This window comes from Myripristis murdjan, chromosome 15 (genome assembly GCF_902150065.1).
Source record: "Myripristis murdjan chromosome 15, fMyrMur1.1, whole genome shotgun sequence".
In the NCBI taxonomy this organism is placed as follows: Eukaryota; Metazoa; Chordata; class Actinopteri; order Holocentriformes; family Holocentridae; genus Myripristis; species Myripristis murdjan.
The window spans coordinates 20,730,866-20,757,959 of NC_043994.1; the positions used below are offsets into that span (position 1 = coordinate 20,730,866).

Here is a 27,094-nt window from a genome sequence, read left to right on the forward strand (position 1 = left end):
TAGGAAAATTGTGAAATTACGGACACTTTTTTTTTTTTTTTTTTTTTTTAACCACAGGATTAGAGATGGCTAGTTGTTTTGAAATGTAAGTTTACCATGAAAGCTTGTGAATAAAACTTTCTTCATCATTCACTGGAGGTAACGAAACATTTTGGCCAACAGGATACTGTGTTTTGACCCTGAAAGACATTTAACTTTGCAGAGTGGTTTTTCTTGGTGTCAGTATATTGGGTAATTGGTGTTTTTATCCCTGCACACCTGTCTAGCTGCTTGGGAATCCACAGTATAGTTGTTTTTCATTAACAGCAAGTTAATTATTGAACAATTTTTTAAAAGAGAGTTTTTAAAAAATCATTATTACAAAGAACACTTACATGGCACACTAATACGCATGGACTATCACCTGATCTGAAATCATTAATGGATAATTAATAATTCATGCAACCAGAGTTTAAATGCAACAATAAAGGTCCTGCCAAATTGCTCCAACAGCCAAACTTCCATTTGAGGTATACATTTTTAATTGGTTAATCACTTTTGCAATCTAATTGCTCTGCTTCTGGACACCAATCAGTTTGATTGGCTGCCATACCAAAGAATCAAGTTGTGACTACTTTGTTAACTGTCTGACAGTTTCCTCTGTGTGAAATAAATGGCTTCACCTCCCACAGCCAGTCCACACACTGGCTTTTCAATGCTTTCTGCTATATTACTATGCATGTGGTTTTAGAGGTAATGCTTAAATGCAGAGGTTTTATGTTTCCTGTCATTTTATGTATAGATAGAGAGCAGAGGGCAGTCATTACACACTGTTTATAATGTTTATCGTCAGCATTGGCATCTGATGTTTGCTGATATTCAATTACAGGCTGATTCATATTTATATGACCATTGACAAGCTCCTGTGCTCCTATGCCAGCTGAATCAAGAATCAGAATCAAGAGGCATGATGCAAATGTAGAAACCTTGTTTTCTTTGACAACTCTAATCACCTTGTTAAGGTAAAAGAAAGGTCAGGCTTGAAATGGCTGCTATGTTTGGTGAGTGGTATCTCTTTCTACAGTCAATTACTGCTGTGTGTGTGTTTTGTGGGTGGTGTGGTGGTGGTGGTGGTGGTGGTGGGGGGTTAGCTATTGACGTCCTTGAACTTTTGCATAGTTTAATAAATTCTAATTAGATTAGGGAGGGAGAACGCATGAAAAGACAGCTTTTTCACTTTGCTGATTAGAGTGAAAAAAATATATGCATGCCACTACGTTTTTTTTTTTTTTTGCATTGAAAAGCTCATTAAGACTCCTCTCACAGAAATGCAAGGAAGTGGAAGGGAAAGGCTTTGTTGCTGAGGCTCACAAACAGATAACAATTTTTACTGTTTATTTTGTGAAAACCATAGTAGGAACAAGTGCCACATATTAATAAATGCTGAATGCTAGGCACCACACTGTCTGACAGTACAAATAGATAGACATGTACTGAGTGGGTTTTTTGATGCATGTGCATATCCACATTTATTCGGCATGTTTATTACACAAAATTAGGTATTCTAGGTCCTTTGCTGAGGTTTACGGCTGCTTTTGTCTTTTTGTCAGGTTCATGCATAGGAAATTTCACCAAATAGCCTGGGTGAAATTAAGCTTTTACTCCATGTTATTTCCATTGGTATGACTAACATACTTGCCATAGCCATGCTAGATCATTCTCTGCAAATGAATCGCTTGACCTGGCACCATCAGTGAAACGAAACAGCAGAATCGGATATGTTTTAAATCACCTCCTCTTTTAAGCTTAGAGTACTTTTGCTGAGAGGCAAAGACCTGGGAGCTTTCACTGCATATCAGACAGGTACATCGACAATAACGTGAACTTGCGGACAATAGGTCAGACAGGCTATTCAGGCATGGCTATTGGGGGGCTTTGGTGTCATGGGCCTTTAAAACCCCTCGTTCCTCTGCAGTGAGTTTCTTGCCAGCTACCTATTTCAGTTTTCTGCAGAGCAGAGCTGAATAGACAGCAGCCATTGTGTGCCTAGATAATGCACTTCAATCATCCTTTATGTCATCATAGCAGAAAGGGCTTTGAAGCTGGGTGGAAAGGGCCTTATTTTTTTCCCATCGTCGTGGACATAAAGGAAAAGTTTTAATATTTAAGATTTAAGGCTTCTTTTGCACATTTGTACTAACTACTGTAGCTGCACTAAGAGTTGTAATGCACAAATGGTGATGGAGATGGAAAATATTGTTGTATTTGACTTGGATGCCCACTTGGTGGCCTCTGGGTGGCAAATCATTAAGCTGCCATGTATAGGGTAACGCTTTGATGTAATTGTATTGAATTGTTACACAATACTTAATATTCCAGACATGGCAACCTGCAGGCGAAAGCTTGTGGTGTGGTAATCAATTCTATACACTGGCCAACGGTAAGATGTTGAATGGCTAATTGAACACATTAATGGTGCATGGCTGTGTGGTGGTGGACGATGGAGACGTGCACATTAAAAAACTATTAATTTTCAATACTTATGCTACTCTTGGCTGCCTCTGTGGCTGCATATAACAAGGAGCTGTCACTGACAAGCCATTTCATACTCCATCTAGGATTTGATCAAGACAATGCTAAGTTACACGCCTCTTCAGCTGATTGAGATACACACATTTGACTTGTTCCTTTTCAGACGAAAGGTCAATTTTGGAAGATTTCTTTTCTTTTTTTCTTTTTTTTTTTTGCTTGACCAGTTTTGACATTTTGGCCTCGTTGTCCCTCTCATAGCTTGACTGGCTATGAGTCCACTGAGCCCATTTCTTTCAGTCTTGTCAAAGCAAGAAAGCAAGTATTGTGGCAGCAGGAATAACTGTGAATTTTTGGCTGTGTGTATGAAAAGTCTGAATGACTTTTATACAGAGATTGTGTCATATGATATCAGTAAACAATCCTCAGATCTAAATTTCTCTTTCTTGGCGGCCAAGTAGTGGTGGAGATAATAGTAATAATAGTAATAATAATAATAATAATAATAATGAAAACAAACAAACAAACAAAAAAAAAAAAAAAACGCAGGCTCAGCCATCATTGGCACATTCTGTTTTGTCTTGCTGCTGTTTAGGAGACTTCGGTGATGTGAGTCGTCACTTCCTGTGAGCTGAAAAGATTTTCCATCAGTGATCATCCCCAACACAAGAATTTCATTTGGCCAAATAGGACAAATCTCTGCGAATCCAATTTCTTGGGAATGGGACACCACTGTATTGCAGCGACAGCAGCTGTACCCCCTGCATAGAGTGCAAGCTTGGTCAGTGGAGCTAAACCATTTCCAGCACCAGGAAATAACAACAAGCAGTAGTTTCACCTCACAACAGCACAGACAGTGTAGGAGTAAGTTAGCTTAAAGGTCCGTTCTATGACAACAGTATGGTATCCCCTGCTGAAGCACTGTCACCCCACTACTGGGTTTATTTACACAGTGATTAATTGAGACATTTTTTTTTTATAGAGCTAATACTACCAAAACAGCATGTGCCAGTTAGATATGCTGTTTACATATAGATGAGGGTGCAAAAGGTGTTTTTTTTGTTTGTGTTTTTTAAATTTTCACAATAACCTGAATATTGACAAAATGCCAACATACTCTACTGGCCCAACCTACATTTGAGGTGAACATTTGTAATTGGTTAATTGGTTGAATCAATCTAATTGCGCTGCTTTTGGACACCAATCACTGTGATTGGCTGCCATACCAAAGAATCATGTTGTGAATGGCTTGTTAACTCTCTGACAGTTTCCTCAGTGTGAAATAAATGGCCTCACCTCACACAGCCAGTCCACACACCGGCTTTTCAACACTTTCAGCTATATTACTATGCATGTGGTTTTAGAGGTAGTGCTTAAATACAGAGATTTTATGTTCCTGTCATTTCATATGTAGATGGAGGGCAATCATTATGCACTATTTATAATCTTAGATTTCTCGACGGCATTGCCAAATGACAGTTTATATAATATAATTATATAATTGTGCTTTTTGATTATTGTCTATTTCTGTATCATCTGATGTCTGCTGAGAATCAATTACTGCCTGAGGACAGTAAATGTTTTTGTGTTTGAATTTTCACAAAAACCTGAATCTTGACAAATATCACAAAAATCCCAAAACACTTGAACCACCTGATAAAAATGTGGATGCATGGGGAAATGGAGGTGATCAATGCTCTCACCTCCCTTCCTGTTTTTTTTTTTTTTTTTTTTTTTTTTTTTTTTTTTTTTTTTTTCTGGAAAATACCAAGCAAACTCATTTGACATTCTCTAGGATAAGTTAAAAATAAAATGAATTTAGATGGTCAAAAGGACTATATTTTTAAACTCACAGGTGGTATCCTAGAGCTTATTATTTGTGATGCATCTGTTGTTTCTTGGGTATTTATGATACTATTCATAACCAGTTTTGAGGTATGATGCATCCCCACAAATATATTTGAAGAGAGGTGCAGCTGCAAGTAAATGAGATAGTAAAATATATTTTGTGCATGGTCTGGCTTTGTTAATTCAATATCCTCCTTGTCTCATATAAACTGCATGGTGTATCATCAGTTTTGGTTTGTGAGTGTGTGTGATGTGCAGTTTCAACATTTAGATGTCTTGTTTATAGTGATGGGCAGAGGATGATTACAGCTCCTCAAACTATAAGAGGCAGTATACTAAAGGAAAAAAGAAAATTCTTTGCACACTTAGGCACTTGCACTCTGGATTAATTAATTATTCAACAGCCGCATCACAACAGTTTTCAAACTAATTGAAGTCAAGGTTATTTCTTCATCTACAGTACGCGTTGCGTTGGACATGCCTTAATGGAAGCATTTCCATTACAAATGTGTCTATGGAAAGAGGCTCCATTCACACTGGACAGATTGGGATGCACTGAAAGGGGCATATATATATATATATATATATATATATATATATATGTGTGTGTGTGTGTATATATATATACATATATATATATATATATATATATATATATATATATATATAACAATTAAGTGCAAAGCTGTGGTCCATACAATCTGCAAAGCATCCTCAGAGAGACACACGGCAAGAATTATGTCCCTGATAACAGATGCAGAACATGGAGAGGGGAAGGCAGATGAAACAGTTTTGTTCTTGCCACCAAATGGTCATCTTAATTTACTAATGCAAATTTCAGTTACTCCGATATGACTTCAAATAAACACATTGTGATCTTAGAATTAGGGTTATCTTCTTTAATAAGGATTTAATCTGACATTGCTTATTTATTATTTCTTTTCTTTAATAAAAACTGAATTATCCACATTATCAGCTTTTGGTTTGGTGTGTTATACCATGCTTGTGTGGTTGTAAAGAAATCATTCAGGGTTAAATATTTAAACAGATAGGAAGTGCATAACATTTTTGCCAGCTGGGAGGTCAGACCTTTGATTCTCAATATTGCAAATATGCACTCTACCTAGATACTTGTGATTCTAAGCTCGTGGACAGTATGATTATAAGCATATAGTCATGGAAAGAAACAATAATGACTACTGTGAAAATATTAGATGGAAATGTTCTCATCTGTATTCACTTGCCTTGCTGGAATTGTAGTTTTCCTTCACAAAGACTCTTCAGCATCATTTCAAAGTAATGCTATTTAACTCTATGGCTTCAATTTTTTCACAGACAGATATAAGTATATCCTTATTTAGCCACTTTGATACAAAAGTTGTTACTGACGACTGATGACTGTATCGTTAATACTGTGTAGGAGAAATAAGAATGTGTTGGCTGTGTGTATGAAAAGTCTAACCTGTGTAAAGCTTAGCGAGATGGTAGTTTTTGTTTTGACCCTTTTTTCAGCAGAGAACCATATTTAATCTGTGTTAAACGTTAGTCTTCTCAAGGTGAAAGGTTATTGCAAGTGACGATTATTCATTTAACCTAACGTTTGTCTCAGTAATTACAAAAAGTATTTTGAGGCTCCAGAGATCGTCAACTGGTTAAGTCCCCTGCTTCTCGAACCAAATGCCCCTCTGTCCTGGGACCAAATCCCACCAGCGTTTCCTCTCCTGCATTTCCCCTTTTCTTTCTCCCTCGCCACTTTCCCACCGTCTAAATAAAGATTGAAAACACTAAAGGTGAGCGCACTGCCCACCATTCTTTTTAACTTCACTTCTGCTGTTGCTTGGATTAAAGAAATATTAAATTAATCTAATATTGAATAACTGAAAAAATCACATATATATGAAGTCCAAATGACCATTTTAAGTCCAGTCCAAATTAAGAGTCCTCCATTAAAAATTATACTCAACAACAAATAATAGTGCTGCTGGTGCCAGCAACTGTCATAATACACTGGGGTACAATAATGAGAGTATTCAGGCTAATTTAAGATGAATGTGGTGTTTTCAGTCAAATAGATTCCTTTTAAAACTGGCTGGCTAAATGTTTTTTTTGTTAAATCCTTTTTTGTGAACTGGTCACAGTTTTAGTATCTTAAATGAATTAGAAAAATAACCAGACATATCTGGCATTTCTGAAATGTGGTGGGGTAAAATGGAGGATATTTACTTTGAAATACAGGAAGAAAAAATTTCAAAAGGTTATGAACTCAAGCTCTATGCAAGTATCTTGAAACTGAGCTTCACTGCGGTAAATGAGCAGTAATAGCTGTAGTAATTACCCTCCAGTCCTGCTGTACACAATGCTTTGAAACTCCTAATAAGTAAAAGGTTTCTTATGTGCCTCTATATGGCATCAGCATTCATTAAATAAAGAGTGCTGAAACCCTATTGTACTCCTGGTCTTGTCAGAGGACATTTTGCATTGCGAGTATGTCCTTTTAATTATTTGAAGGAGCATATTTGTTTTAACATGGGCTTAGTCAATGAGCCAAGACAGGGCATGTTGTGGGCATCTTCCTCATGACTAACTTGCATATGACACAATGTTCCCTGTGATGATAGATGCAGGGTGGCAGTCTGAAGCAGTGGGTTTTACCACTGCAAAGGATCAGACATGATTGGTGTGGAAAAGCTGACAGCATGAATTATGAAAGTCTCATTAGGTAGTGTTGGAAATATTTTATCTTGCTATGAAATGTGGCCATTGTATCACATTTTCCTCCATAGCAGCAGAGCACATACTGTTTCTTTTTTTTCCCTCGTGTTATTTCTAAGGTGTATCATTTTCTGTTTATTAGTGAGGAATTTCCTCGGACGCCAAACCATGACTCTATTAAATCGAAGGTCATTACTTGGCATGCTAAGCAAAATGGCTCGGAAAAGGACAAGGTATGCTCTTTGAAAATTGGCTGCTGTTGCAAAGGTGCTAAAAAATGTGTCATGTTTCTCACTTGACAGATGCATTGCTTGGCATGGTGGCATTGAGTTTGGCAGTGTCTGTGGCTGCCAGGTCATCTTCTGGGGTGGTGTGTTCCTGCACTGATGCCAAGAGTTTTTCCCATAGTTTTCCCATAGTCTTCAGCAGAGCTGTAATAGTAACTTACCTCAAAGGGTGGTCATGCAAAATTTACAATCATAGATTCTCATCTGTCTTGTCAACAAAATCACCAGAACTGCTTTTCCCCCAACTGAACTTATAGCAGTAGATCATTTATCTACCTCTCAAGCTAGCTAATAGTAATTAAATTCTATTGCTTTTTGGTTAATTGGTTTGATGCATCTCTGTTCTTCATTTATCACCGTGAGCGTGAGACTTGTATCCTGGATTTGACAGAGTTTCAATATTTCATTCGGTGTGTGGAGTCTTTAGCTGCTATACTCCTCATGTAATCAGACTCTTCTGTCTGAATTGGTTTCATTAGTAATCCGCTTCCATCCTTGTTCCTGTTGGTGCACAGTAGTCCTTTCAGTTGTGTCTCTGCAGCAGTCCCACTTTTAGTCACGGGTGGTTCAGCAGTGTCTCTTTGTGAAAAGGCTGGTGATTTTGCAAGTTATAAGCTGCAATCATGGCATTGCTTTCACTTTAAAGAACTCCATAGGCGGATTCATTATCTGATAGCATCATGCAGCTGAACTGAAAACATGACACATTTCCCACATTATCATGCAGAGGCTACATCTTTGTGGAAACCAAGAATAAACAACAAGAAAATTAGTTTCTTTGTTTTCATTTTCACATGAACAAAAAGGAAATCTATTTTCAAGGGGGGTGATAAAAATAATGTTTTCATAACTGCAGTTATGGGTGATGTTTCTGATTCATTACATTACAGTGACACATTTAGCTGGATGGTTATTCATATATTGTGCAGAGGAGAGGCTTATCTTGCAAATGTTTGGATGGCTGGAATATTGTGAAGACTGGATGTCGAAACCCGTTCCCTGAAGTGCATGGGAAGGAGGTGGAATGATCTGCTCTAGGCACCCAGCAACAGGGCTTCTTGATGCAGTGCTTTGATAACGTCAGAGCTCCATCTAGGTTGCTCTGTGAGGTACTGCTCAATAACCTTGTGATTTAGCATAGTACTGTAAATAATCATTGTAATCTACAGTGGCAGTTTTTGTGGATATGCATCTGTAACCTTCAATATTTTCCTCTCTACGTGCAATAGGCTGTATTTTAGCTGCTTGTGTAGCCGCTCTCAGCCCGTTCTGTAGCTAGTTCACATGACTTTTCAATGAGGTGCAGTGGCAGTTGCTCAGAATTCTAATTTGGCTTCAATCTAAGTCATTAGGAAAGTCAACAGGAAGCAAACAGATGGCAGAAGGAATATGATGGATAATTGTATGTCTCAGAGGACAATTCGTAATTTGTATCTGATTCTGTGCAACCCCCTCATTTTCTTAATGAAGGCCTAATTGAGTTTTTTAGATTGGCTCAAGCATATGGTCCCACCAATAGTGAGGGGTTGTATAATGACTGTAAAGAGATACATTGAGTACATTTTAATAGACTTATATATGGCTTTATTCCGGATCTTTCTCTGCTTTTCAGGATGGAGCGTCACTTGAGAGTCTGCTTTGTGTCACAACTGTATTTGTGAACCTAAACAAAATCACCATCATTATCATTGCATCACCATTCTCATCACCACCATGATTTTTAAGTTGAATATTAATCCTTCACATTTTTGTCTTGAATATGGGTACTTTACCAGAAAATAACAAATGTGCTGTCCCTGACTATCATCTAAAATGTTGTTTTTGAGGAAAAATAGAGAAATGGGTTGTGAAACTGACTTATAAAATAATGTATATTTGGTATTTCATTAATGTAATATAATGTATTTTTAATTTTTGATTGCTTTAATATTTATTTATTTATTTGTGAGTGTGTGTGTGTGTGAATGAATATGTGTGTGTATGTGTATGTGTGCGTGTGTGATATACTGGTTGTCCATTTTTATCAGTATGTTTATTTTTTATACAAAAAGTTCACAATCACTCAAACCAGCCTTTGATCATTTTCCTGTACTGGTGTTTTAATACCCTCAGGAAAATGAAAAATACCACTTAAGCCCAACAACAGTTTGCATTAGACACTGCACACACTCTTAAAGCACTAGTGTGTTAATTAGCATGTGGCCCTAGTGTCATTCCTGCTTTGATAGCATCTTTGATTGCAGTTTCTGATGCATCTGACGATTGTTTCTCTTGTTTTACAGTTTCCGGTGAATTTGGTAGCATCTCTATTCTGATTTGTCTCTCCAACAGGTGTCTGATGTATCTGAAAATACACTCGCAACACCTGGCAACATCATAACCACTTGCAAACTCATAAATATCTCTACATTTGACAAACATGTCATGCTAACCTCCGTGGTTGAGCTGCTGAGTTCAGATCGAAGAAAGGGGTAGGGAGGTACCCCTCTTCCTGGTTGGTATAGTACTGTATGCTTGTCTCTATTTTGGGAACTTACACTCTTCAAAGTGCAGTGGTAATGAAGTGCCTCTCATTAAGAGCTACATTTGTGACAGACAGTCAGTCAGGCAGGCATGCATGGAGGGCAGTGAGTGGAGCACCCCTGATGGAAGCTACTCATAGGGGCCTGTGAGTAAAGGCTCATTTCATGCAAGGTTAGACACATCAGTCATTGGCCATGGGGCTGGCTTTTACTGCCTTTCAATAAAATTACACATGGAACGTGTCCACACAGTGGAGATGAACCTGGAAATGAAATGTCTTCCATTGCAGTCTCTGGGGCTAGCACGATCATTGCCAGTGCTTAAGCTTAAAATTCCCTGCATGCAGTGGATCAAAGCCTCAGTGATGACAAAGGTCATGGACCCATGAAACTCATTTTCTTTCATTCTCTCCCATTCTGTGACTGTGTCTTGATTTGTCTCTAATGTGTACTGCATCTACGTAGAAGTGGAATATAAATTAAATCAGGCATGAATATCTTTGTAAATATGGGTGCTAATTAAGTTTGAAAACATAATTGAGCTATGATGGCTCAAAAAAAGCTTCTACTTGGAAAATGGTATCCTAAATTATGGTTTGCACAGCTTGCCAAAGAACCCAGGCTTGCCTGAATCGTCTGGTTTGGGCAGGAAAATAATATCCAAACATTATCCAGGTTTGCACTCCTTCGACTCTATCATGACAGTGAGTGGGCCACAATATATAAGAGTGTTACCTCAAGAATAATTATTTGATATCCTTTTGCTGATACCTCATCTAATGCCATTTCCTGAGGTTACAGCCCTGGAGCTTGTTATGCTTACCTAGCCACTAGCCAGTAATTAGCATCAACAGTGTTGGCCAGAGACTTTTACAGTTTTTGTTTGCTCTGTTGCTGCTATTGCTGCATGCAATGTCCAGGGCTGGCTTTGCTTACAGAAACACCCCTGGAGATCAGCCTCATGAAACAAAAGGCTGTTCTGTCTTTTCTTCTTGGAATAGCGAGGCCTATGTCACGGTCAAATCTACTTGCAAAACAGTCTGGCTCATGAGGCTAGCATCCAACATATGAACAATATAATGATTTCAGCCTCTGAAAACTGTGGAGGGGGGGAGATATTCTTGCCTGAACTAGCCTAATCTTTTCATGACATATCAGATTTGGTGACAACCTTCCTGCCAAGCAAGCCGCAGTTGCCACTATTATGAATAACAAGACTGAACACACACAGTCTTTGCTTGTCACCATTTTATTGAAAGACTTTGCAATAATGGGGATGCCTAATATTGCAAAGCACCACTGAAATCAGCACCAATTTTGCCTTTTCCATTAACATAATAAATGCTCGCTACACATTACCCATGCTATTGAACAGAATTCCACTCTAATTTGAGCAACAAACCTTTCGTGAATCAGGTTTTGAAACTTTAACAAAAAAAAAAAAAAAAACAGGAGACTGATCATCAGTTAGTATCTTTAAAATGTGCTTGTGTGTGCATCTATGTGCACATTTGCATATGTTTGTGTATTACCACTCGACAATAATTTGAACAATCTGTAGATTTAAGTGTGGCTGTTTCCCTGTGACACTGGGTAATCTATGACAGCCTGCAATTGTCATTTACGTCTACAAATCCCTCAGCACCCTGAAACAATCACGAGCTAATTAGCCACAACAACCCCAAAATTATCGCCTCTTAGCCATGCTTTTCCTTTTATATAAAAAGCCATTTCCATCAAAATTATTAAGAATAACTAAAAAGGCCCAAATTGCTTCCCTTAAACAATTATGTTATAATTTAAGAAAAAATGCCCGATAGATGTGAGCAGATTCCCCCACAGTGTTGCTGATTTAGCCGCCAGAGATCCTCACGAGCCATCTGGGTGCTTGTGGGGCAGAGCTAACTTGCTAATGCTAACAGTCTCTCTTTATGCTTGTTAGCATCACAGTCTGTTGACAGCAGAGACAGCCAAGCAGGTTAACCTTACCATGGATCACATCATTATAGGCTATCAAATATAATGCAGAAAACAGATGGTAGGTGGCTACAATCTAACAAAATGCCGTTTGGATGGGAATCTGGAAGTGGGGGTCAATACGGCACAACACCCTGCATGTGCGAGTGTGTTTTCCACCATTAGTCTCGCCTCAGTGTGTGTATCTATGTCAAACAGGAATCATTTTGTTCAATACGCTGGAAGGTGCACTAAATGATAGCCTAGTTTCAGGCTCTTCAGCGAGTGCGCATTGACAAAATTTCCAATGCACAATCTGCTAAATATGCAAGCCTGTGATACTGTTTATCTGTTTTTATGTGGTGTCAAATTGTCTCTCAGTTCTTAATTTCATGTAGTCAACACTTCAACGCTGCAAAAATATGTATTAAAACATCTAACACGCTGCTGTAAACAGAATGAATCCAGTGGTTTGACATCCAACTCGTTTGAAAATGCACTGGATATTTATTTTATGAAATGTTGAATTAACTGAATCAATATACAAATTAAGCCGATGCTTTAAAATGCTTAAAACTGTCTTCACAGAAACCTGCTTTTCATACCTACCTTTCTGGTGAGCTTGACTGTGGGGGACTATTATTTATTTATTTATTTATTTTCGTAAATGATTACTGGAACAAACTACGTGGCTTCTAACCTTGTGATAAAAGGTGTTCCTTGTTTTCCCCAGTGCAGGGAATGATTATTGTTGAGTTGTCCACCAAGGTCACCTAAGCAAATGAGCTCCCTATCCTTGGAAAATGTATGTAAGCCTCCAAAAATACTTGGGGTGTTTTCCTGAGAGCGATGTCGCCAGTCAGCAGTTTTGTCAGTCCCACCTCTCCTCTAATTTAATGGTCACAGTAGCATCTGTACAATTGCAAGTTACATTTTTTTTTTTTTTTTAGGCCAATAATGCATGCTTTGTCAGTGATGCACGTCACATCATTGAGGTTAACCTTGACTTGCTTTTGAATGTGCATGCATAAACGAAGTGAATGAATCACTCATGGTACAAAAGGAAAGAAAGCTAAAACTGAATGATTGCTCAGAATGACATTGTCTGCCCTTTTTGCTCAAGCATGTGGTTGATGGATTGAAATAATAACTGGTCTCTTTAATCTTGAGTGAGTGATACACACCTCCTGCATTTTAAATTTTACTTTAAAACACATGACGTTGTCGGGATGAGCTCGGGAACGTTGGATTCACCCGAAAAATTCTGACTCCGGCAGCAGAAATGTTTTGATGCCCAAAGTGCATCATCTGTGACTTCTGCCTTGCAATACAATACAGACACATTGTTTTAGGCCTCTTTGACAAATGACAACAGTCTCCCCCCTCCAGTTCATCTTTTATGTTTGCCATTACGGAATATGGCTACAGGCTTGAATACTCTTCTAGCAGTTCAATTAAACTGTTGTGCTTATTTTGCAATACTTTTATGGTGTCATGCTTAGACATTATGCTTTTTCTTTCTTTTTTTGTTACATTGTACCCCAGGCTTTCTGAAATACAATATTAGGGTGCAATATCTCAGCTTTTTTGCAACAAAAGAGAATCATGCCCCTTACTCCTAACAGCAGTGATTCTGAACACAGTAATTTAATTTTTTCACATTGTGTGTAGCAACAGGTATGGTGCTTTGATAGATTGTTATCATCAGTCTCACCACTCCTGCTCCAACAGTTAATTTTAGTAAAATTTTGTTCATGTTGCAGAAGTTTTGTTGCAATGTCCAAGCTTTTTAGATGCATTTTAGATGCAAAACTTTTTTTTAATTTAATTTTATTTATTGTTTTTATTTTTGAGGAGCAAGCTGTGATAAAAATGGATGTATTATGATTAACTGTTCATAAGCCCAGCTGTACATACAGGCCAAATACACTATAATAATACTCCTTACGCCATTACATTTGCTTTTTTCCCCCTTGTAATTTATCACCAGGTTTATTAAACATTACCATTTTCATGGTTATGCTTATTTGCTTGTACAGGAACTTACAGCTGGATTTCTTTTACAAATTCTCAAACACAATACACTTCAAAAAACAAATTACACATTTTTGAGGAAAATGGACCTTTATTTTGAGGTGCTGTAGAATCTGAAAGTTGGAGAGGAGTTGCTTCATTTCAGAAAATATCACCACTGAAAACAAAGACTAAAATGGGTTTATAAAGAAGTACTTTTGCCTTTTGCTAAAAAAAAGAGCCCTTAGCACCATAATGGCTAATGCTGATTCTATACTCCACTATAACCTACAAATGGTGTTTATAATGGCAGGTAAAACTCATTCTGTCCTCAGGTCTTTTTTGATTGTCTTGGTAACGTTGAATATTTATGCACTTGATTTAAAATAATTAAAATGACCCTCACACCAACACCTTAGTGAACTACTACTTATGCGCATTTCTCTCATAGCAGCTTCACTTTTTCAATAGTGTGGTTAAGTTCCAGCGAGGAAAACAAATCCTAGAGTTAAAATTAAGGAGAGCCTTGCTTTTGTGAGGGTAAGATAACAGTAACAAGGACTTTGGTAAAGGTTATAGTACAGGAGAGAGTTGGTTCATAAGTAGACCTTTCCTGATTCGATAACATCTTTGCTAATGGACACACTTTTAGGAAAAATAAAAAAGAAGAGTTAAAAAAAAAAAAAAAAAATAAATAAAATTGCTGTCTTTGGTGCTGGACATTGTCTTTGACCATCTAACCCCATGCAACCTACTAGCCTAAAAGAGCTAAAGCTTTTTTTTTTTTTGTAGAGGTCTTATTAAATTAGTGTGCACTGCTTTTTGTATGATTTTCTGGAAAAAAAAAAATACATGATATTCAGGCTGACTAAATCAGACAGTCCTTTCATTCTGTAAAATGGGGAATAGCCACCCAGGGAATTGGTTCATGATCCAAGAAACCACAGGGCAGAGCACAAAACACACTACAGAGATAGCCTGTCAAAGAATCTACAGTAGCGAGGTTTACATGACTGAACACTAGATCGGCTGCCTGCTGTTTGTCTTACCGCCAGTGTACCTGCAAGCAGCACAGAGCACACAGTGTGCTTTCTCCCTAATTTGAACAAAACACATGTGGACGGGATCAAATCAGATTGAAGACCTTTGAACATACTTCTGAGGCGTGATACTTTGTGCAGTCATGGTTTTGAAGATCCTAATCAGTATCAAAAGCATGGCTGGGATGTTTGTTTCCACCTGGTGGGTTTCTCTCCTCCTGTAATGTCCTCATAAAATTCTAATCTGGAAATGCTAACCACAAACACAGTTCACCCGATCCTAAGTAGGCACTCAGAGCGAACATCACTTGAACGCAGCTTTAAACCGCAGCCACCGATATTTTTGTTTTTGTTTGTTTTCTTTAATCCAATCACGGAATATGTTTGTTGATAGGATTTGGTTAATGTCAACTGCCTGATGAGTCGACCAGACAACTGCTTGCCACTTTTTGCAATCAAATTATTTACCAAACAATTAGTCATAAAGCTTTAGCTTTCAGAGGAAAATGATCAGATGAAATGATAAAAGGATTGCTCCCTCTCTAGACCTCACTTCAGCACAGGTCTTGTGCTTTGGGCTTATAGCCTGTTATAAGAACATATACACAATATCACACAAGTTGATTTAAACATCCTCCCTACTTAAACCAATGGCTGATGCATTGTGTCTATACTAACATAAGCTATGTGTGAACCTGTTGTCGATGCATCACCTGCATTTCCTATTTGCAAAGTATACACTCTTAAACCACCTCATTTGGACCACACACTGCCAAAAGTAATGCTAGCTCCTATTAAAGATGTTACTCTTTCTTAATTTTTTAAGTAGACGCAACATGCTAAGTTTTAATGTGTTAGATTTACTCAAAGCAGCTGATGGCAGTTGTTGCCCAAACGCAAAGTTAGGTTTTCATCTTTATTTCTGCATTTCTTTTCGCTAGCATCACTTTTGTCAGTGCAGTGTCAGAACATTGCACCCAGTCTATTTGTTGCTTTATAGGCAATAAACAAGGCATGCACTGTAATGAATACAGCTCAGAATACATTTGTCTAATTTTACAAAGGCTATATGTTGAACTGGGTCAACCAAAAGAAAAAGGAAAACCAAAGCAAAGCAAAACAAAGCACATCAAGTCTAAGGAAACTGTGGATCAATAGCATGTTATGTCCATGACCCCCTCCTCTGTGGCTTTCTGATGGCTTACACATTTTTACTTTCATTTTGTTTTCCTTTTCTTTTCTGGGTGTGCAGGAGGGTGGGATGGAGGGAAATGGTCTATTGAAGTATTAGTCTTAAAACAGATGTGAGTTTATTTGCATGTTTGCTATGTGTCTACGCTGTGCTTTCAAGCTCAATTAATACTTCCAACTCACCCTTTAAATTCGTTGCATTGTTCTATGCCTTAGAGTAAATGACGAGTTAAATACATACTTGTGTGGTCTTTGTTTCTAGCCATGCATTGCAGTTGCTTCGCACATCTTGAAAACCAGTATGTAATAAGCTTTTGTTCTCAGAAGATCATGTTTAAGCCTAGCTTTCATATGAACCTCTATTTTGTCCCTAGAATATGGAATGATCGGAGAGCATACAGTAAAAAGTCAGCGGCCAAGATCAGTTCATGACACAAAGGCCCTGCAGGAGCAAGCTGAATCTGCTAAATTTATGGCACAAACTGGTAATACAATAGTTATGTTTCTTCACTTTATTTTGTTAACTAAACTTAATTTCATCTGAGTCACATGCATGCTCTCTCTTGTACTGCACCTTTTAAGTGACAATGTTTTGCATTATTATTTTTTCCTATTCCTTCTCTATTGCTACACATGAACTAGCAAGATAAATTTCCCATTTCTCTTTGAGTATTTACTTTGAATACAGAGTATAATTGGGTTTTGTGGGTCTGTTTGTTTTATTGTTACATAGTGAGTTGGCAAGTGGATTACTCATACATTCATAGAACACTAATTAAGCAGGAGGTAAAACTTAGGCCCTGATGTAGTTAATCATTTCCTCCAAGGCGTGATAAATTAAATGTCATTCAATGGAAAAACCCACCCCTTCAGCCAAATATGAAACACATACTTGGCCAAAGTTGAAGTGATAGATGCTGCCCTTAGAGATAAAATGGATTTATGTGGCCTAATCTAATGTAACATCCAATAAATTAATAACTGAACCTGAAACTGATGCAAATTCATAATGACTTTTACAGCCTGCCACCTTAGCATTCTCCAAAAAAAAAAAAAAAAAAAAAAAAAAAAATCCAAATGTAATTGAGATAATTGACAGCAATGTTGAGGCAAGACTTTACTTTTTATTTTGCTTTCATTATTTAGCTATTTTGTTGCTTTATTCTATCAAGAGATCACATTTTGGGGTGGGTTGGTTTATATCCAGTTGCTATTAATATTTGTTTGTTTGTTTGTTTGTTTGTTTGTTTGTTTGTTTGTTTTGTTTTCTTTCTTCCTTTTTTTTTTGAGAAGTGTTTTCATTTCCTCATGTGTTGTTCCATTAAATTGCTGTCATTGGTTGAAACACTCCTTTCATTACCATTTTAATTTGCAAAACACCATACATACTATTACTAATCTTTAACACCTCCCCATTTACACAAGCTGTAGGTATGTTATTTCCCTGTTATGGGTTGCATCGCTGTGCTTTTTCTGTTTCTCATTCTCACACAATTTACTCTCCCTGTACTGCCTCATTTAACCAATTGATCCACCTTTCAGTCTATTTTATGATCTGCAAAATTAAGGTTAGGGTTTAGATCCCTATTTGGTTGAATCAATGAGTTCTTGCTACTAGCTACTGAGAAAGTGCTTCTGAAGCACAGTGTGCCCTAAAATCCTAATGTGATTTGATGATTTCCAGTGACATAAATGTATTCAGAGCTGAACTTGAAAAAAAAAAAAATATATGTATTATTTCTCTAATTCACAAAGCCTCTAAGAAATTGAATACTTCACCTGAGGGTTTAACTGTAATCAGGCATGAATTATTCAGTGACTACTTTGGTATCAGAATTTGATTGTCGTCTTTGTAGTCACCAAATAGTTTACGTCTTCTTCACTTAGGCTATCATGGCTTTGGAATCCACCCTCTGCCTCACCAAAGTTTACATCCTTTATTCAGCATTTCATGGCTTTTTTGGTATTGGACTACTGCTAAATTCAAAAGGCTCAACTTTATCTCTCATAAATATTTGATCTTTTTAATTTAACTCAGAAGAGATGTGTGAATTATTACATTATCATTTTCTATTTAGCAGCCATGGTCCTTTTGTACTAATCTAATACCAAATGAATTTTGTGTACCAGTATATCTGTACACTTGGTTTAGATGCTCTAAAACCAATAGCCCAGGCTGGCCCAAAAGACAAGAATAAGATAATTAGAATCTATTCTCATTTGGTGACATGAGTACCAACATTTACACAGTGTCTCTTACAGCCAGCACTGGATCTCCTGGTACCCAAAAATGAAATTAAAAATATAAAAAAAAAAAAAAAAAAAAAAAAAAAAAAAAACACTCCAGCTAGAGCCACATTTGTATACATGAAATGGCTGTGACCTGCTGAATTAAATCAGCTAACTTTTTCATTTTCTTCCACCCCTCGGAGTGAATAGTTCAAGAAGGTTTTGAAAATTATTTACCACCACTTTCTAAAACACAGTAGATTCTCTACTGTTGTCAAGGAAACTAGACATTTTTGGTTGCTGCAGTGCAAGGGAATCCATACCTCAGATCTATTTGTGAACTAACACCCATTAAAATTTCATTTTATTTTTTCGGTTAGATGTCGTCTTTCTTGCATGTTACCATGTTTTTATGAATTATGTTTTTTTATGGTGATTTGCCCACTTTGTTTTAACATTATTGGGTTTTTATTGAAGTGCATGCATTATTTCCAAAGATAAAATGAAACAGTGAGATGTAGCCCAATTGCCTCCTGTTCATTTTTATGACTGTAAGTATGCCTTTTCTGTGATCTTTGAATATTATTTTTGAATTCCTGACTCATTAATTTCAAATGGACATGTTCCCTCTCTGACATGGAGAGCATTGTTACCTTCTGAAAACATGCTCTCTGTGAGAGCAGGTCACAAACTTTTGATTTTGCTGCATGTAAATGAAACCAAAGACAGCATTCCTATACACTGTCGATTAAGTAATCTATATCAAAGATCACATAAAGGTAGGATAGCTCATGTCCCATAGCTTTCTTGTAAAATCTGCAGACCTCGTCTCTGGTGACTCATGTTGCCGCCCCATCCCCACCTACCCACCCCACCCCCCCTTCCACCCCCCTTTTTCTCAACCCTGACTCGCTTTGCCCCACTCTGACCTGCACCCCAGGGCTTTCATAGGACCATATTACTGCATTTAACTAGTGTCACCCTTCTCCCACACAGGTGAATCAGGTGCAGAGGAGTGGTCCCAGTGGAGCTCATGCTCTGTTACATGCGGTCAAGGGTCGCAGGTGCGAACAAGAACATGTGTCTCACCATACGGAACACACTGCAGCGGCCCTTTAAGAGAATCAAGGGTTTGCAATAACACTGCCCCTTGTCCAGGTAGTGTTAGCCGCAGATTCTTGAATATTAATGTCTTCTTTATGTGTTTCAGCAATCTTTTCACTGTATCTATTTAATGATGTATTATTAATCTGATGCTTTCTTTCTTCAATGTTATTTTTGTGAATGTGTGATTTTTCATAATCACTTTTGTGTTTTCCATTTCATATAACTATATGTCAGCTCATCAGCATTTAAATGGTTTAAAGACATGTAGTTCTGCATGGAGCTTGGGGAGCAGTAGATACTGATGTGTCATCAGCTTCATTTTCTTGAAGGTCAGCTGTGCATTTTAAAATAGCTTGGCCGCATTTCTCCAAACAGGCTGCAAGGCATGTCTTCCTCAACCCATGATGGCATGTTAGATGAGTCATTCGTAGTCAGGTATCAACATCCCTGAGCTAGTCAGGTATCAACATTCCTCAGTTGCTTCTCTGACTGGTGATTGCAGTGCACTAATGTTTCTGTTTACAGCGTCTGACAGGTCGCAGAGTTGCTCCAAACAAGCAACCATTAGCCATTTGTTTTTGGGGATGTGTTTACATTGACAATTATTGCATCAGTTATTACATTTGAGCTCCCATATGATAAGCAAAAGTGGACAAAATCATGCTAATGTTTTCCCAAAGTATTTGAACCACTTACCTGTTAAAGCGAGTGCATCTCAGATTGCATCAGAAAAAAGTGACACAGAGGCCTTATTCCTATCAAAATAGTGGAAGCAGTGCCCTTTGATTTTCTGACGTACTTCATATTAAAATGTGGTGTCATTAAGTGGGGAGTTGGCTGTTTTCAAAAGGGTCAGCATTTTACTGTGCTTGGGTGGTAAGAGCTGAAAAATGAATGAGTCATCTCAGTGAACAGTTGCCTGAAAATCTGTCTTAAAGTCTGACTGCCTCTTCTGTCCATTAATATTTAACTCAGGGAGTAAGCTGTATTTTGAAGCCTCTATTTCCTTATTAACAAAAGCAACACAGCCACACTCCAGGTGTTTGGATTAATTTTACGAAGAAACAATTATCAATTTAGAACCACAACTTGCAGAGTTGTCTAAATGAGTTAATTATTCCCTTTGATTTATCTTAAGGCCAGCAGACATGTTCCTTAGGCTCGTGGATGCAGACCTTTGCCTCACAATTTAGTAATGTGAAAACCCTAATCACCAAACAACTGGGGCTCAAAGCTCTTACAAAACTCATAGTGCTCATCGATGCAGACTGTGTTATAACTTTTCACTTGAATTTCATTTAAAATGAGAACTCTGTTGACAGAGTAGATATTGTCTTGAGATATGAAAATACAGACCTGTAATATGATTAAATTGCCTCAGATGTTACAAAGACAATGATCTTTTTCACATTCTTATGATAAAAAAAAGCTAGGTTTTTAATTTAGCACTAGGATCATGACCATAAAAGAATTCTTTCGGCCATCTCAGAAAATGAAACTGATCTATCACCTCTGCCTCCCATTGTTACAGTTGCTAACAGGGTCAAACAATCTCAAGTGGCTTTGTTCCAGGCGGTAAAACAATGGGGTCGATCACTTATATTCTAAAGAAGACAGATAGGTTTAATATCACTGAGCTTTCATCAAGCTGCCAAATAGGCCTGGAGTATGCCAACGTGAAAGGGTATATCCAGAAGAGGCCATGCTGAAATTAGAAGCCAAGCTTTATCGCTCTCAAGTTAAGAGGAAGAAACTTCAATGTAGGGTCATCATCACTGAAAACAGCAGCATCATCTGTGAACAATAGTTGCACTACACGATAAAACCAGGTGTGCTGTTAGAAATTATAAGCCTCCAGACAAGTTGTGATTATGTCCCTCCAGTGTGACGCATCTGACCCAGTACAGTTACACCTATCCTGTATGAAAATAATCCCTCTTTTTACAACTACCAGTAATATTCATGAGTAGCATTTTTTTCCTCCATTGCAGATATTCTGCAGAGACAAGGAGAACCTGAACTATATTTATTAGATTGTTGCTCCGATGTCCTGATTATAACATCATGCACTTAGCTGACTACGTATAGTGTAGCTAACATTTGCATATTTTTTTTTTTTTTTTAAAGCAAAAAACATGAGATAATTGTATAACATATGCATATATTTTCTTTGTTTCCTTTGTGCTCAGACTATCAAGAAACAGGTTACTTTTGTTTGTCTTAGTATGATTAGTTGACCATGCTTGAGAATTTAAACCCCATGAAATAACATTAACATGAACCAACGTAAAAAAGATAAAAATCAACAACATTTTCAAACAAAAGAGAAACAAAATACTTGCTTTGCCACTCTCGATTGCTGTAACAATGGTTAATTTCCCTATATTCAGTTGATGACAGCTTTTACATTGGCACACCATGCCAGGTAGGCTTATTGTCTATAAAATCATGTGACACAAAGGATGCAGTTTACATTTCCTGCAGCAGTAACAGTGGTTAAGTTGAAGTAAATAGAGGGAGAACTCATTGTGGACTGTAGCTAAACAGACAAAAAAAGGGCCAGTATCCACAGAAATCAAACTGCATCAACAGAAAATTTTGGGAAGTGAACATCACAACATTGCCCTCTTAGCAGCAATTCATTTGCCGGAATGCCATAACATAACAAAACCATCAAATATTGCAGATCAACATTTATACCCGCTGGATAAAAAAATTGCGGTAGCGCATGTTCATCAAAAGTAAAATTAAATGGTGCAGTTTCTGAACAAACCTTTTCTGTTTAATAAGTAAGGGTTATAGAGTGATGATAATCAGGAGGACTAACCTTGATCTAGTACAATGGACTGAGATGAGGACCAGATCTATATCATAGTTCATCATATATCTACTGACAACAATGTAACTGTAAATCCTTCTAACGTAATGTTAATTCACTGGAGAATTTAGGGCGGGTTTGACACTGATATAAAGTAACAAAGCTGCTGCAGAAACATTAAGCTTTGTTCATGTAGTTTCAGGAGCAAAAAGGAAGACTATTGTCAAGACTGTAATTTCATTTTCCTTCCTGATGAAAGCCTGACTTTATTGCAGAGAGCATCAGTCATTTAATAAGTAAGGTCTGGATGTGCTGTGTAGTGTTTTTTATGTGATTAGGACGTGTACCCAGATAAGTGACTCTTTATTAGAGAAACTCTGTGAACCTGCAAGGAGTCTGAAACCAATTCTGATCGAGTACCAGAAAGATGCTTTTCCCGTCAAGACAAAATGGGGAACACATCCTTCTAGTGCACTGGACTTATTTTAAATTAACAGTGTTTGAGAGAGATTTGTGCTTACCCAAAGAGACAAGGACTTTGAAAGTGACACAGTCACTTTTTTTTGCTTTATATACTGTAGATACACCAGCAGGGAAAGTTGGTTTGCCTGCTTTATATATTTGAGAAAGTTAACAGTGATTTTGATAACTTTTTGTCAGTTGTCTTGAGGTTTTCCATGCAAAAAAGAAACTCACAAAACAATCCTGAGACTCAAATTATTAGTTTTGTCCCTCTTGCTTATGACAGAATACGCATTGAACCACCATTTTAAATTCAGTATAGTGAAACAGCCTAGGGGGCTGTTTCACTATACTGAATTTAAAATGGTTTATTTAACAATTTTTTTTCCTTTATTAATGAATTGGTTATTTGTAATTGAGCAACTGCAACAGTAAAATGAACTGAGCATCACAAAACAACAGCATGATTCCAGACAGCAGTCAGTATGATTTCACTGGAGAGCAGAGTGGAACAGTCACAACAGTTATGATCATTTGTAGCATTATTTGCTGTTCAGAGGTGCACAACAGCTCAGGGTCAATGATCTGTAAACTTATCAATGAGTACCCTTTTTATTAATTTTCCTGTGGGCTTGTGCTGTCTGCCTGATGCATTATTATGATTAGCAGTTGATCTAACAGGTGATTTGCAGAACTAGTGTCAGCCCACATCAACCTGAAGGTTCACCTCTTGTCATGAATATTCATTAAACTCCAGTACACCAAGGAGACTTCAATATTATGTAGATTTAGCTTGCATGCACACCTTGTGCTTATAAAGTGAGAAATTGTATCCTTTCTATTTACGATAGTATGTTTAATATTAATTTTCACACTGTGTTTTACCCTGTACTACGTGATTTTGGGGGGACAGCACTTGCTGTTACTGTTGTGAATATACTGAACAGTTTTCTAATGTACAGTCTAAATGCAATCTAGGACAGAGGTGACTAAAGCTCTTAGCTAAGCCTTTGGGAAGCTTCATGCCGTCTGAGCACTCAGTGTATTATCTATATTAGCTTTGTTGCTAATTGTGCACATGTATTCCCTTTAGCATTATTTTGCCCAGTGTGTTTGCCCCCTAGCATAGATGTGGCATTGATTAGGCCTGACACCTGTCCTATGTCCGCAGTACATGGTGTCTGGGAGGAGTGGTCACCGTGGAGCCTGTGCTCATTCACATGTGGTCGAGGTCACCGCACTAGGACTAGGATGTGTGCTCCTCCCCTGCATGGAGGCAGGGCCTGTGACGGGCCTGAGACTCAAAGCAAACTTTGCAACATTGCTCTGTGCCCGGGTATGTATCATCTGCTATCCAATTATAGTGCTCAGAAAAATAACTCGATCTATGTTTAGCCCTGAAGGAATCATGGTGAGAGAGATGCGGAAAGGTAAGATGAAATTATGATCAAAAACAGATAAGCAATTCTTTAGAGTGGTAGCAGCTTATCCTTTCATGCAGAAAAATTTGCATTTCAACCCATACAGCAAAGGTGAATAAAAAATTAAATGAACACATATTTAAAGCAACGTGTGCTGCTGGCACAATAACATGGCTTAAGAAACCCTGTTGAGAGTCAATACTGTAATTCTGACATCAAAATCACTTACCCGCAATTGCCTGTGAACGGTAAGCAGATTAGTGATGATGAGTTTTTCCACACTGCAAATGTTAGCTTTGCTGTGTGTAACAGACACATGGAAAACCATTCAATCCCAGATTTTTTTTTTTTTCTTAGTTTTTTTTTTTTTTTTTTTTTTTGCCATTGAAGGGAAAGGCAGTTAATGAATGTTTAGATTATTCTAAGGACATGTAAATTTTTTGTCATTGACACATTAGGCCTATTTTACAGGCTTATAACAGTTCTCTATGTCTATAATTTGTACAAATGCATACAGTGTGTAATTACATTACTGTCAAAGAAGTGTTTTAGAGCAAGATATTCTACCAAAACATGAAAGGATGGAAAAGAAAAAGCTCTTTCATGCATTTCCTTTGCTACTGTTTAAAAAAAATACCCACTTATGAAAAACAAAAGAAACGCCATACTGTCAAAATATCCTTACTAAATAATCCATCAAAATCTTCCCTTAAATCTACAAATGATAAAGATCTATGTAGTCCACATGCATTCACTGTCTTTTTTTGTATTTAACGGATAATGTCTGTTTTATTGGCTCTAAACCTCAGAGAGTGTAGTGATCTGAATATCTCCTCCCATTTCTGTCTGTCCTCTTTTTCCCTTCACTTGGGACGTGCTTGTTGGGTTCTGGTTGGGTGCCTCAGTGGACGGACAGTGGCAAGAGTGGAGCTCTTGGAGCGATTGCTCGGTGACCTGTGCCAATGGCACTCAGCAGAGGACCAGGCAATGCTCAGCAGCCGCCCATGGGGGATCTGAGTGTCGTGGTCACTGGGCAGAAAGCAGAGAGTGCTATAATCCTGACTGCACAGGTAAAATCCTGAGCCTCTTAATTCCATATCCGCTTTGATGTCTAAATACTAAATTATGATTTGAAACAGGCAGCAAAAGAGACAAAAAAAAAGAAAAAAAAAGAGCTGGCCACATACTGTCATCATCATTATTATGATCCATCAACTTCAGATTAAACATGGATTGTGATTCCACAGATTACGGTGTTACCCTCCTTTCTCAAGTCATGCTCTGTGTCCTGAAAAGCTGTGTTGGAAGAATCAAGAATAATGTTAAAGACCATGCTCTATCAATTGGATTTGTAAAATCCAGTTAGATATACTGTATGCCATTCATATAATTCAGGGTTAGCTGTCCAAACTGTCTGTCGGCATCATAGATGTATTACAGGCTCTAAGATGTCAGCTTAGTGGTCCCCATCAGGCTTTGAATTGTCTGATCATATGAAGGGCCTGAGTACTCTCATAATCTCCTGATGCAATTTTCAGAGTAGCAAAGTAACACAGCTGGGATTTTTTTTCTGCTCTTCACTTTTATTATGGGTGGCTAACAGATTTCTCACAAATTTTGAATAGCAATGAGGATATTCTGTAACAATACAGCGATTCCTACAATCGGTTGGACACTAAAATATTTGTAACTGCTTTTAAATTTATGTTTTCAATTTTTTGCATATGATGCTGAATGAGGAAAGTACTGTTTTCACCCAGAGTTTGAGTGCAAATTTATGTAATTCATGAATGTAACAAGGCCTACATTTTGGTAGTCCTCATGGTTGCTAATAAAAATGTTTGTGATTGCAAAGGGTTTACTGCTGAATATTGTTTTTGGAAAAAAAAAAGTTTATATGTAGAATACATTAATTCTGTTGTTTTGCATTTTTTCGCTGAGCAGGAATGTCTTCTTTTGGCATATCATCCACAATAGGATGGCTTACAAGGAACTGTCTCTACGTCTCAACAGACTCCACTCATTTGGCAGTATGCGTTCAAACTGAGCGTTGTTTTTGTGATTGTTTCTTGCATTTCTCTTACCTCTCGTCTGCCAATCAAATCATAGCATTGCTCTCAGCAGCTGGTCTGCCAGGCCTATGCCCAGCTGACTACGTCAAGGCGGTTTGTTGTTTGTGATCTACAGACTTGTGATTTGTTCTGGTGGTTGTTCTTAAAAACCTAAACATTCAGATATTAATTCAAGTTATATTAAAGAACTTTTAATAAAGGTTTGAGTGCTGTTATGCTGTGTTGTTTAAACTTAAGGCTTTAGCACTTTTCAACTGTAATGCCCAGTTTATTAACATTTGTTAGAAAAGTAATCCTAACAGAATCAAAAAGTTACATTATTTTGTTGAATAATTAAAATAGTTACATTACTTATTACTATGAGGTAGCTAATAATATGCAATTTTATTTCAAAAGCAACTTTCCTAACACTGTCCATAACATAAGTCAGCAAAACTTATGTCGAACCTGATATGCTGTCGAGCAAGTTGGCCTTGGATGACGGAGAGGTTGTCAAGGTTTTTTAGCCGGCTCAGCTTTGATTTTGCATCGTGCGACAGAAAATTTTGAGTTGAAGCCAGGTCTATTTCAGAAGTACTGTAATTACAGTATCACTTCAAATAAGTAACTCAGTCAAGCATTAGGCATCCACCAAAAAATCCAATAATAGAATACATAAAAAAATAAAATGTTTCAAATGGCTCGTAATAAGAAACATGTCATTTTAAATCAAAATGACATGTTTCAGACAGTTTATAGACTGCTGACATATTGAGAAACTGAAACATATGTGGATAAATCTAGCAAAGATTAAGTTCCTTTGATTTTGGAGCAAAACTCACAGCATCTACTGGGATTTGATGGATGTGTTACTTATAGTTTAAGCCAACAGGTCGCAATGTTTTTTTTTGTCCAGTTGGAAGCCCCGC

The 27,094-nt window shown here is 37.5% G+C and overlaps 1 protein-coding gene across 1 annotated transcript in view; it reads left to right on the top strand.

Annotated features, from left to right (window-relative positions):
- Positions 1-27,094, top strand: part of adgrb3 (adhesion G protein-coupled receptor B3) — a 132,785-nt gene that overhangs the window by 38,632 nt on the left and 67,059 nt on the right. Inside the window, exons 3-6 of the mRNA XM_030070844.1 lie at positions 16,452-16,562; positions 19,303-19,464; positions 23,865-24,029; positions 25,020-25,184. Coding sequence (XP_029926704.1) covers positions 16,452-16,562; positions 19,303-19,464; positions 23,865-24,029; positions 25,020-25,184 — 603 coding nt within the window. The remainder of the gene's footprint in view (positions 1-16,451; positions 16,563-19,302; positions 19,465-23,864; positions 24,030-25,019; positions 25,185-27,094) is intronic.